The sequence below is a fragment of the Arachis hypogaea genome, chromosome 20, assembly GCF_003086295.3.
Source record: "Arachis hypogaea cultivar Tifrunner chromosome 20, arahy.Tifrunner.gnm2.J5K5, whole genome shotgun sequence".
Taxonomy (NCBI): Eukaryota; Viridiplantae; Streptophyta; class Magnoliopsida; order Fabales; family Fabaceae; genus Arachis; species Arachis hypogaea.
Window position 1 is genome coordinate 99,810,764 of NC_092055.1, and position 13,306 is coordinate 99,824,069.

Consider the following 13,306-nt stretch of genomic DNA (forward strand, 5'->3'; position numbering starts at 1 on the left):
CCACCCTTAAAAGTTCTTAATCTAACAACGAATTCAATCAACAAACCGAGTGCAAGATTACTTAAATAAAACTTAAATCAAAATCTAAATAAATAAAACATTCAAAATATATAAAATAAAAAAATAGAGAACTGAAAAGAGACTGACGGGAAAAAGAGATGGAAGTAGAGGAAGATGACGACAGAGCAGAGAGATAGAGGTAGAGGAATACTAAGGCGTGGAATCAAAACTTCGGTAGAAGAAGATCAAGAGGAAAAAAAGAGAAAGATAGATATAGGAGCTGGTGACGTTAGAGACGACACAGACGTTATGCGAAGGAGAAGCAATAGTGGACTGAGGCACATGCGAAGGCAACCACAGTGCGAAGTAAAGACACAACGATGTGACAAAGACAGATGTGATGATAAAGAAAAAAAAAAGACGAAATCGGAGTGAAGAGAGGCAAAAAAAGAGGCAACAAAAAGGCAATAGTGATAGTGAAAGCACATGAAGAATAAAGAAAAAAATGATGATAATAGAGGCGATAAAAACTGTGAAGAGAGAAAGAAAGGAAGGAGGAACAACGATCATACTGTGGGTGGTAGGAAAGGAACTGAAGAGGAGACGATGATAACAAGAAAAAGGAGAAGGAGAGGCGACGACAATGGTTTGCTTGGGAGGGTTATGCTACAATGAGGATGCCTTTTTTCACCTCATGTGCAGAAGGAACGTGGTGCTTTAATGAGGCAACGCATGTAAGCATTGTCTCTGTTGACCAAGGCAGCTCTTGTGGTTCTTATAGAGGTTCCAGATGTTGTCGAGTGTTTGGTGGTTAATGATGTTGAGTTAGTCGGAGCATACTGGTGATGATTAAGTTGATGGGCATTTTTGGTGTATGAATTTTGCCAAAGGGATGGGTTGGGTTGATAGTGAATATTGTCGGTCAATGAAACAACATAAAGAAAGAATAGGTTTGGATTTAGTGATTTACTGAAAATGTTTTTTGGTCCATGAATAATAATAATAATAATAATAATAATAATAATAATAAGAAGAAGAAGAAGTTTGCTATCATTTTAACATATAAAATCTAATATTCATCGTCTCATTACACATTTCAAGCGACTACTAAAGAGGAAAACTAGTATTTATTTATCTCTATTTTTTCAAAAATTCATTTCTTGTAAAATGATGTGTACCACTATGGAAACATTTTTAAACCCTTTAATATTATTAAAATCGTAGGTTCACTTTTAATTTCAGAGTTAAATTCATTTCCTAAAAAATATTATAAATACATAAGCTTTAAATATTAAAATATTTTAAATGATCTTATTATAAACCAAAACTTAAAAACGTCAACATTAGCAAAAACAAAAATTAATTCCTCTATGGCTCTATCTTTCTTATTAATTTACACAAGCAAATATTTAAAACAAGCTTATCAAATCAAGTTGGATTATTTTTGAATCAGTTACGTAATTTATTCAGTCAAACCTAATTAAAACTGATTTAATCCTATAAAAATTGATCAAAAAAGTCGTCATGTTGTGATTAGATAACCTATTTTTAATAAGCTTAGATTTTTAAGATGAAATTATATTTAATAAAATTTAAAAATAATGACCATGTACGTGTATAAATAGAGGAGTAAATTTTGTGACAAGAACACACAACAACAAATATTTTTTTCTCCCTCTTTTTATACACAGTAATAACAAAATAATTTTCTCTTTTTATGTTGTAACTATTTTGAATATTCCTCTCTTTCATTTTTTATATATAATATTAGTAAATATATTATTCATCTCTATTATATTGATATAATAATTATGATCAATATTACTATTAGAGTTATCTAATTATACTTTTTTATTTTATATTTATTACATCTTTTTTTTATTTATTTATTTATTTTACAACACGTTATTAGCATGAGACTTTGATCAAATTTTAGGAAGACTCAGGTAATAAATTTTCATTATGTTGAAACTCTCTCATCTTGAATTTAATGCTCTTGATATATCTGGAAACAACTATTTATCATGGATATTAGATGCTGAAATTTATCTTGATTCAATGGATTTTGGAGATACCATTAATGCTGAAAATAATGTATCCCAGAAGGATAAAGCCAAAGCCATGATCTTCCTTTATCGCCATCTTGACGAATGATTGAAAAATGAATATCTCACATTAAAAGATCCTGCAGATCTGTGGAAAGACTTTGAAAAAAGGTACAATCATCAAAAGACGGTGATACTTCCTCAAACCCGATATGAATGGACGCACTTGCGTCTACAGGATTTTAAATCCATAAATGAATATATTTCAGCAATGTTTCGAATCACCTCACGAATGAAATTATGTCGAAAAAAGTTAACTGACAATGACTGCTAGAGAAAACTTTCTCGATCTTCCATGCCTCGAATATGTTTCTGCAGCAGCAGTATCGAGAAAAATGATTTAAAAAATATTTTGAGTTAATTTCTTGCCTTCTTGTTGCTGAATGTAACAATAAGTTGCTTTTAAAAAATCATGAAGCGCGTCCAGCTGGCGCCGCCCCATTTCCTGAAGCAAATGCGGCAAATCATTACCCCAGAAGAGGTAAATGGCAATGTTTTAGTAACAAGACAATTATGAAACGAAGAAGAATTATGTTCACAAGAAATGATCTCAACAGAAGTAGGATAAAGAAAGAAATATTGGGCAAAATAAATCAACAGAGGATAAATATTTCCGTTGTGGTGGAAAGGCCCATTGGTCACGTACCTGTCGTACCCCAAGGCACCTAGTCAATCTTTATCAAGCATTTTTTAAAAAGGACGACAAAGGAAAGAAGTCGAATTTTGTTTCAAAAGATGCTGAAAATTTCACCACTCATTATGATGTATCTGATTTTTTTTTTTTTTTGAGGATCCCAAAAAAAATATTGGTCATTTAATCAATGATGGAATACTTTAATATGTGGGATTGTTAAGTATTCATGTAAATAAATAATGTAAAAAATTTATTGTTAAGTTTTATTTTCTATGCATCTAAATTTCAAATATGATGTATATAAATAATGAAATATTAATGTTTAAGAATTTTGAAATCACTAAATGTCTCAAGTTTTAAAAATAATGATAATAATAACAGTGATAACAATAAAATCTTAGTATATGATATTATGTACATTGTTTCTTAAAAAAATAATTCCAATCAAAAATTCAATTTGACTGTGCAAGTACTACTAATCATTTTATTATTATTATTTGTCTTTGAAGAAAATGGCAAGGATATATAATGAAGATGTATACCTTACGAATAGTGCAAGTTCGCACACCATTCTCAAAAGTAATATATACTTTATCCATCTTGTGCCAAAAGAAGAATATGTTAATACTATTATTGGTTCAGGCAAGGTGATAGAAAGCTCCGGAAAAACTATAATTTTGTTTCCTGGAGTAACAAAATTCATAATAAATATGCACTATTGTCTACTAAGTCTCTAAGAAACTTATTAAGTTTCAAAGATATTCATCGAAATGGATATCATATTGAAACAATAAATGAGGGAAATCATGAGTACTTATGTATCACAACTCATGATTTAAATAAAAAGGTTATATTAGAAAAGTTACCCTCACTCTCATTTGGGTTATATTATACCAAGATTAGTGCAATTGAATCACATGCCATTGTAAACCAGAAGTTTACTAGTCCAAATAAATTCATAACTTGGCATGATTGATTAGGTCATCCGAGAACAACCATGATGCCGAGAATTATTGAAAACTCCCATGGACATTTACTAAAGAACTAGAAGATTCTTAAATCTAATGAATTTTGTTGTGCTGCATGTTTTCTTGGAAAGTTAATTTTAAGGTCATCACCATTAAAGATTGGATTTGAGTCCCCTGAATTCCTAGAAAGGATTCAAGGCGATATATGTGGACCTATTCATCCAATATATGTTTTCTTCCCAAGCCTTTGATGCTTATTGTATGGCTAACGGAATAAGCGTTGAACATCTAGTAACTCATGTTCACACACAAAATGGGTTAGCAAAATCACTTATTAAACGCCTCCAGTTAATTGCTAGACCCTTACTTATGAAAACAAATCTTCGAACATCGGTTTGGGGACATGCTACTTTACATGCCACAGCACTTATTCGTTTGAGGCCAACAAGTTACCATCAGTTCTCTCCTATGCAATTAGCTTTTGGCCAGTAGCCAAATATTTTTCATTTAAGAATATTTGGTGTGCGATATATGTTCCAATTGCACCACCTTTTCGCACCAAAATGGGACCCCAAAGAAAATTTGGAATAAATGTTGGATATTATTCTCTCTCTATAGTGAGGTATCTTAAGATACAAACTGGAGATGTATTTAAAGCCCGAATTGTAGATTGCTATTTTGATGAATCAAAATTTTCAACATTAGGGGGAGAGAATAAGATTCCTGAAAAAGAACTTAATTGGAATGCATCATCCTTGATGCATTTAGATCCTCGATTAGGCAATGTGAACTAGAAGTTCAAAAGATTATACATTTGCAAAGAATAGCAAATGAATTGTCCGATACATTTTCTGATACGAAAAGGATAACTAAATCCTATATACCGGCTAAAAATACTCCAACTCAAATTGATGTCTCAGTCGGACAAATTGCCACTGAAGCAAATTTACGTCTGAAACATAGTAGGTCTATCGGTTCCAAAGACAAAAAATTCTCGAAAAAAAAGAGGTAAATACTATTCCTGTTGAAAAAGACATAGTAAAGATACCTGTAATTGTCCAAAATTCTGATATAGTTTTAACGCCAGAAGATGGTCAGGTACCTGAAAATTGTGAAAATGACGAGATCTCGATAAATTATGTCTTTACAGGAAAGAAATGGGACCGAAATAAAACAATTGTCAATAAATATTTGTATATAATGTGGCATTAAATATCACACATGAAAGTAAGGATCTTAAGCCAAGAACAGTGGAAGAATGTCGACAAAGAAATGATTGGCCAAAATGAGAAGAAGCAATAAAGGCTGAGTTAGACTCACTTACAAAATTTGAAGTCTTTGGACCTATAGTCCGTACACCAGAAAATGTAAAATCTGTTGGATATAGATGGGTATTTGTGATAAAACGAAATGAGAAAAATGAAGTTATATGCTACAAAACTCGACTTGTGGCACAAGGTTTTTCACAAAGGCCTGGTATAGATTATGAAGAAACATATTTTCCTGTAATGGATGCAATAACATTGCGTTACTTGGTCGGTTTATCCGCATATCCTAAACTACATATGCATTTAATGGATGTGGTAACAGCCTATTTATACAGATCATTAGATCGTGATATCTATATGAAAGTCCCTGAAGGACTAAAGATGTCTAAACCATCCAATGAATATCCGCAGAGATTATGTTTAGTTAAATTGCAAAGATCCTTATATGGTCTAAATCAATCTGGACGAATGTGGTATAGTCTTCTTACTGAATATCTGGCCAAAAACGAATTCAAGAATGATGATATCTATCCATGTGTTTTCATAAAAAAATCTGCATTTGGATTTATTATAATTGCTATGTACGTTGATGATTTAAATATCATTGGAACTCTTGAAGAGATTCCAACAATTATGAAAACTCTAAAAGAAGCGTTTGAGATGAAAGATCTTAGAAAGACTAAATTTTGTCTCGGCTTACAGATCGAGCATACAAAAAATGAAATCTTTATTCATCAAACAACATACACAGAAAGATCTTAAAGAGATTTTATATGGATAAGTCGCATCCATTAAGTACCCCAATGATCGTAAGATCTTTAGATGTGGAAAATGATCAATTCCGTCCTAAGGAAGAAAATAAAAATATCTTTCAATATTTTCATAGAACGGTTGATATGGAATTGTTTTATTCCAAGGGATCCAAGTCACAACTAGTTAGCTATGTAGATATAAAATACTTGTCTGATCCACATAAAGAGAGATCTTAAACAAAATACCTGTTTATATAGAGAAATTAGTGTACAAATATCTTTCACAAAATATTTTTTATCATATATAATTTATTAAAAATATATTTTGTTAAATCTAAGAGTAAAATATATAATTTTATGTTTTAATGTAACAAATTTAATATGTTATCTGATTTCAATGTTATTATATTATTATAATTATTTATATATATATATATATATATATATATATATATATTAAAAAGATTATTTTATATTTTATTATATAAAAATGGAAGTTTTTTGTTCTAAAAAATATAAAATATATAAATACAAAAAATATAAGTATTTTTATTTATTAGAATTAATTATTATACAAGAAAATTTTTATAATATTAAAAATTATATTAAAATGGATATTTTAAACTACAAAACAAAAGTACAAAATAATTAAAGTTTATTTTATATTATTTGATAAATAATTATATTACTATATTTAAATTTTATTAACTAATTACTTTATTAAATATATTATTATTATATAATATAATTTTTTATCAAAATATTTGTAAAAATAAAATTTATTTAAAAAATTATATATAATACATAAAAATATTAATTTTTTCACATTTTTTGAAAAAACTAAATAAATAATATAATTTATTTTTTTTTAATTTTTTAACAAATTTGTATATATATGGATAATTACATATAATAATTGGTTTGCATTTTAATTCAGATAGTATATAATATATATTATTTTGAAAAAAGTATAAAAAAATAAGGTATTTATACTATTATATTTCTACAATAGCCTAACTTTGCATTTAGTTTTAATATTTTTATTGCATAAGTTTGATTAGTTTAGCTCTTACTAATATAAGTAAATATATGATGTGATAAGCATGTATTTAGGATTATATTATTTATTCTTTTTTTTTTAATTTAAAAAATTCAAAAGTTAATATTTCTATGTATAATGTATAATATTTTAAATAAATTATATTTTTAAAATATTTTAATAAAAAATTATATTATATAATAATTTTTTAACAAAAATAGTTAGTTAATAAATTTTGAATATAATAATTTAATTATTTGTCAAGTAATATAAAATAAATTTTAATTATTTTATATTTTTATGTTATAGTTTAAAATATTATTTTAATATAATTTTTTAATATTATAAATTTTTTTTGTATAATAATTAATCTTAATGAATAAAGAATATTCATATTTTTTGTATTTATATATTTTATATTTAATTATTTAAGAATAAAAGATTTTATTGCCATTTAAAGTATTTGGGTTAATAGTCAAATTAGTTCCTAGAAGATAAGATATTCTTTAAATTTATCGTTGAAAGATTTTTTCAATCAAATTGGTCTTTCAAAAATTACGAATTAATTATATTTGTCATTCAGGCACTCCATTAACAATTTTCTTCAAAGATTGATGTTATAAAACGTTAATTGATAACATATTTAATACTTGATACGTCTAATTGAATATTAACCAAATATATTTATAAAAATTTATTAATTTAGTCATTTTTTTTCAATTACAAAAATCTTATTCCCAATATCACCTAATGACTAAACTAATAGATTTTCGTAAATATATTTAGTCAACATCCAATTGAACATGTTATGTGTCATGTATGCTATCAGTTAATATTTTATATCATTAATCGTTGACGAAAATTGTGAGTGGAGTATCTGAAGGACATATATGATTAATTCGTAATCTTTTAAAGACCAATTTGATTGGAAAAATTATTTAGGAACGAATTTGAAGAATATTTTATTTTTTAGAGATTAATTTGACTATTAACCTTAAGGTATTGTGTGTTAAAGTATTGTCATTTAAAGTATTTATTTATGTATTAAAATATTTTGTATTTATATTAGCCTTTTTTTTATATTAGTCTTTGATTTTCATCTAATAAAATCTAATAATCTATATAAATGTGGCACATTCAATAAATACATAATTGTTGTACTTATTTTAAACATACCCTTTATATTAATATCTATTATAATATTTTTAAATTTTAAAAGATATTTTATCAAATACACTTAGGCCCAATTTGAATAAATAACTCAATTAAGTTCCTTTTAAAAAAATAGTTTAAATAATAAATGACTATATTAAAAGTAGCTTATAAATAAATTATTTTATATTTGGATTTTTAGTTCTAAAAGTGCTTATCTTGTAAAAATGTGGTAAAAAATAGTAGTATTAAGATTTAAGAGAGAAGTCATTTTTTAAACTATTTTATAAACTCCTAAATAGCTTCTTAGAAAGCCACAATTTAATTTTAAAAATTACACCAGACATTAATACTACTACTTTTCATAAGTCAAAAATTAAAAAAAATTACTTTTAAAACTTCTCAAACAGACCCTTATTATTATTTGTACTTATTAAAATCTATTTTTAATTTAGAGTAATTACCCAAATCAATCCCCAAGGATTTTAAAAGCGGACAATTTAGTCCTCAAGAAAAATTAATACACAGATCAATCCCAAGGTTTTACTTTGGCGGACAAATCAGTTCCCAATTCATTTTTCTTGGGGACTAAAATGTCCGTTTTTAAAATCTTTGGGGACTGATTTGTCCGCCAAAATAAAATCTTGGGAATTGATCTGTCTATTAATTTTTTTGGGGGACTAAAGTGTCCGCTTTTAAAATCCTTAAGAACTGATTTGGGTAATTACTCTTTAATTTAATTTATCAATTATAGATACTGCCATTTTTAAAAATTATCTTTTAAAAATTAAATTTTACAAACTACTTTTAAAAAATAAAATCTTTTCCAAACCAAATTTTATAATATCATCTAATCCGATCAAATTTAAGTCAATCCATACCGAAAATACTTTTTGAAACAACTGATTTTATCTTAAAATAAATATAAAACGAATCTAATTTGCTTTGTAAATTTTATTTATTTATCTTTTGAGAAGTAAGGGTATAAACTTCATCACAAAAAAACCGGATCCAGAATGTTCCACTGATATACGCTTCAGACTGATCCTGAACCGTTGGATTTGGATGAGTGAATGATCACAGCAGCTAGTTTGTATCATTATATATGTGACCCTTGGCCGAGTGTTTCGTTCTTTTCCTCCTTTCAACTGCCAAAATATTATAACAGCAGCAGCAGCCGCTCCACCAACACAACCGTTCTTCTTCTCGTGAGTAGTTCTTCTTTTTCTCAGCTAATGTCTCTCACTCTTAATGTTTCTCTAGGTTTCCAACAATCTTTTTCATAAATATTAATTTTGTTAATTCCTCTACGGGGGCTGTTTTGATCCGATAGGTTTACGGGGGTTGAGGGAGGAACCCTAATTTGGATTGAATTAGGTGTTATGGAGAAGGAGCTAATCGAGCTCTACGATGCAGCCAAGAAGGCCGCCGATGCCGCCAGCCGCGAAGACGCCGGCCCTCACGAAGAGTCCCGATGTATCGATGCCCTCAATCAGCTCAAGAAATTCCCCGTCAATTACAAGATTCTCGTCAGCACCCAGGTACCCAAAGTTTTGTCTTTCTATGCATTTTGTTGTCATGCCACATCATTGTTTTCATTATTTCGATGGATTGAGGCTGATCCATTTTTCCCCCCTCGTGATTTTGGAACTGAATTCGAATTGTTAAGTTTTAAGGGGTAGAGGGTGAATGGTAGACTAAGTTGTTTGATATCTGTTTTGCTATAGCGTAAATTGTGGTTTCAGGAGGGTACTGCGATTGAAAAACAAGATTTTTGAGTGACTTGGTTCTCGAGTATTCCCTTTCACTTTTTGTTTATTGTGCTATCTGATTCACCCAGTGATTAGGTTAACTCAGGATCCATTAATTTCCTCTCTAAGCCTACGTAGCTTTCTGATTTGCACTGTATCTTTGGCTAGTAAGTAGGTACATTATTCTTATGCCAATTGTTCAACAAAAGCGCCTTGCTGATGTTAGCGGGGTGTTTTTTTTTTTTAAAGATCAAATAAGTGTGGGTATTGGTCTATTTGGAGGTGACAACGACATTTTTTTGATAGTATGGCCTTTTAAGGGGTGTAGGTCTGGCAGTATGAGGAACACTCCTGTTTTGTCTCACTGTTTCTAGAATACAGGTGATCCAAAATGCAGTAGAAAGGACCAGAAAGTGAGGAAAACATAACAAAAGATATTGTTATTTTAGAGTTTAGTTCAGAGTGTGAAGCTGAAGCTTACATTGCAGGCTTATCTGTTTCCAAGTTGTGGTCTAAACTTGACATGTGATGCCATAATGATGACTTCAGGGTTCAGTTTGGTATCTCATTCAATTGAGAGAGAATAAAATTAATGATGGGCTCTTGAACATGTTTTTCATATAAAGCTCATTTCTTGAGTGACGAGTGACTACCCTTGTGTCTCTACCCCTTTTATCCTTATTCTCTTTTGGCTTTTTAAGTGCAACCTCAAATTTGAATTGCTTCCTTGGCTTTTGCTGTATAACTTAAAGTTGAGGTTTGACTTCATTTTTTTTTGGTGCACCAATTTTCAGGTTGGCAAACATCTTAAACATATAACAAAGCATCCAAGGCAGAAAATTCGGGCATTTGCTCATGACCTAATTGAGATATGGAAAGACATAATATTAACCGAAACAGGCAGAATAAAGAATGGGGGCTCTGATAACAAAGACTCGGCAAATGGTGATAGATCTAAATCTGGAAAAATGCAGAAGAGTCCTTCTGTGAAGGTTGAGAAGGTTGAAAATGGTACATCAAGGTCAATCTCAGCAAAGGTACACCATGTGGATGGCAAAATTGAAAAAAATAATGGTGCTGCGAATGTCAAGGTGGAAAAGATAGTCAAGGAAGAGATGCAAGTTTCTGGAACAAAGAAAATGTCAACAAGCTCACCTGTTACCCCAAAGCTGAAGACTATGATTAAATCTAATGATGCGATGAGAGACAAAATACGGGATCTTCTCCATGAGGCTTTATCCAAGGTTTCAGGAGAGGCTGAGGAGGATATGGTGGACGAAGTAAATGCCTGTGATCCTATTCGTGTTGCTGTGAAAGTTGAGTCTGTGCTCTTTGAAAAGTGGGGCCCTTCAAATGGTGCGCAAAAGGTCAAGTATAGGTCCCTGATGTTTAACTTGAAGGATCAAAACAACCCAGATTTTCGGAGAAAAGTTCTACTCGGCTATATTGAACCAGAACGGTTAATCAATATGAGCACGGCTGACATGGCTAGTGAGCAGAGGAAGAAAGAGAACGAGAAGATCTATGAGAAGGCATTGTTTGAATGTGAACGTGGAGGTCCACCAAAAGCTACGACAGATCAATTCAAGTGTGGGAGATGTGGTCAAAGGAAATGCACCTATTACCAAATGCAGACTCGTAGTGCTGATGAACCTATGACAACTTATGTCACTTGTACTGTCTGCAGCAACCGTTGGAAGTTCTGTTAATGTGTAGTGCTGACCAATGAGTATCTCCAGGGTGAGGTTCTCATTTGTTCCTAATGCCCTAATGGTGATGGCATGAACCTGCTGAGTGTCACTATGGTTCCGCACCGCAGCCATGCCATGATTTTCTTTTCAGAAGTGTTACGAGTAGATTTTTCACCCCTTCTTTTAGGCAGAAATGTACTTTTTATTCTTTTCACGTTTCAATTTATTTGTAATTTGTTGTAAGTTTAAAGATGATAAGTTGCTATCTTGTGATATTGAACCAATGACTTTCCCAGGTGAGAAATTTTGCTTTCTTCATAAAGCAATTTTGTTTTATTTTTATCTTTCACTTTAATCTCTATAGGGAATTAGATTCTTTTTTTTATATAGAAACAAAGGTCCATTGATTTATTTTTCTTATTTTTTTTCCTTTACGGTATCTTTTACCTGACATATCAAAAACTAATTTCCGACATATCAAGTACTAATTTGCCAATGAGGTATAGCTCAAATAGCATAGTCTCCTCATACTCAATTAAGAGGTCGCGGGTTCGAGTATCCTATTTTTGGTAAAAAAAAAAAGTACTAATTTGCCATAGATAAACGAGTTAACTATTCGATCAATTTAAGTTAATTTTTTTTGTTTTCTTTCTATTAATAAAATAAAAGTAAAATATTATTTTTGTTTTATTTGGATCAAATTTTGAATTGATCACTAATATTTTAAACATTTTATTTTTATCTTAAAAATATTTTAAATAAATTCAATATTATTCTATTATTAAATTTAACATGGACAATTAACGAAATAAATTATGTAAATGTTAATATTATTATTATTAAGTCATACTTTTTTTTTTAGGTTAACAAAATATAACCAAAGTATTTTTTGTAACACTTCTTTTTTATCTCCTTGTAAAAAAAATTTTTAAATCCTAACAATTAATCATTAAAACTTTCGACGAATAAAAAAAAATACTAAAATCAAATATTATTAGTTCTTTAATATAATAATTATTCATATTAAATTTAATAATAAAATAACATTAAATTCATTTAAAATTTTTTAGAACCCAAATTTGACTTTTAAAACATTTTGAAACCAAAATAAAACGTTAAAACGTTAAAAATCAACTTAGGAGTTAATCCAAAAATTGGGATTAAATTCTGAAAACTATAATATGCATTTTAGCAGGCTGATGCGTGTTCAAATTTACTGGAATGATTAACACGTGCGAGTGAGAGACAAGGTTAACACACATAGTTGAATCAAAGTTGCAACATATCAAATTTAAAATAATCTATGCATGTTTGACACCTTTTCAGACTTAAAAGGAGTATAGGGAAAATTGTAATAGATTATAGATGCATGGAAAGGAGAATGTTTTGGCAAATTGCCGAGGAATAAACGTGTAACACATGGAGTCCCTTAGAAGGTGGAACGTTATTGAATTTAATGGAGCAATAATATAGCTGTCAACAGAAATGCAAACTAAAAAATCTATGATATCAATAACAATTTATAGCGCAATAGTCTTAACTTAGGAAATTCGGGGATATAAGTACGTAATATAATTGTACTTCAACTAGAATACAGTCAGATCAAATCGAAATTACTACGGTTGAGAAACAACATCAGTAGTATTTGCTTCCTTAAGAGCTTGGAAAACTCTAGAGCTTCTATCAAATATCTGAGCCCTACGGTTGTAATCCATAGGGTCTTTCCCGACATCTTCACCCATTATTGCTTCCTTTTCCAAGCACTCCAACAACTCAACCACACCCTTCCTTTCCCCACACTTGTACCTGAACCGTGCCATTCCCTTATGTTCTTTATCTTCAAGATCTCTCTCCAACTCACTCTTCAAATTCCAACTTGCACAGCCAACCACCACAAACCCATTCTCATTACCCTTTCCATGATGCACCAAAGATGACCAACCATG

At 29.8% G+C, this 13,306-nt stretch overlaps 1 protein-coding gene across 1 annotated transcript; it reads left to right on the plus strand.

The window, feature by feature from the left end:
* Window positions 1–8,865: 8,865 nt before the first annotated feature.
* LOC112782442 (transcription elongation factor TFIIS) lies at window positions 8,866–11,696 on the plus strand. Its single transcript, XM_025824824.3, has 3 exons — window positions 8,866–9,126; window positions 9,252–9,459; window positions 10,464–11,696. The coding sequence occupies exons 2-3, from the start codon at window positions 9,301–9,303 to the stop codon at window positions 11,376–11,378; spliced, it is 1,074 nt and encodes a 357-aa protein (XP_025680609.1). The 5' UTR covers window positions 8,866–9,126; window positions 9,252–9,300; the 3' UTR covers window positions 11,379–11,696.
* Window positions 11,697–13,306: the final 1,610 nt, after the last annotated feature.

Excerpts from the sequence above, each read along its gene's own strand:
- LOC112782442 (XM_025824824.3), top strand. The coding sequence starts at position 9,301 with ATGGAGAAGGAGCTAATCGAGCTCTACGATGCAGCCAAGAAGGCCGCC. Across the intron at positions 9,460-10,463 it reads AGATTCTCGTCAGCACCCAG|GTTGGCAAACATCTTAAACA; the intron begins GTACCCAAAGTT and ends ACCAATTTTCAG.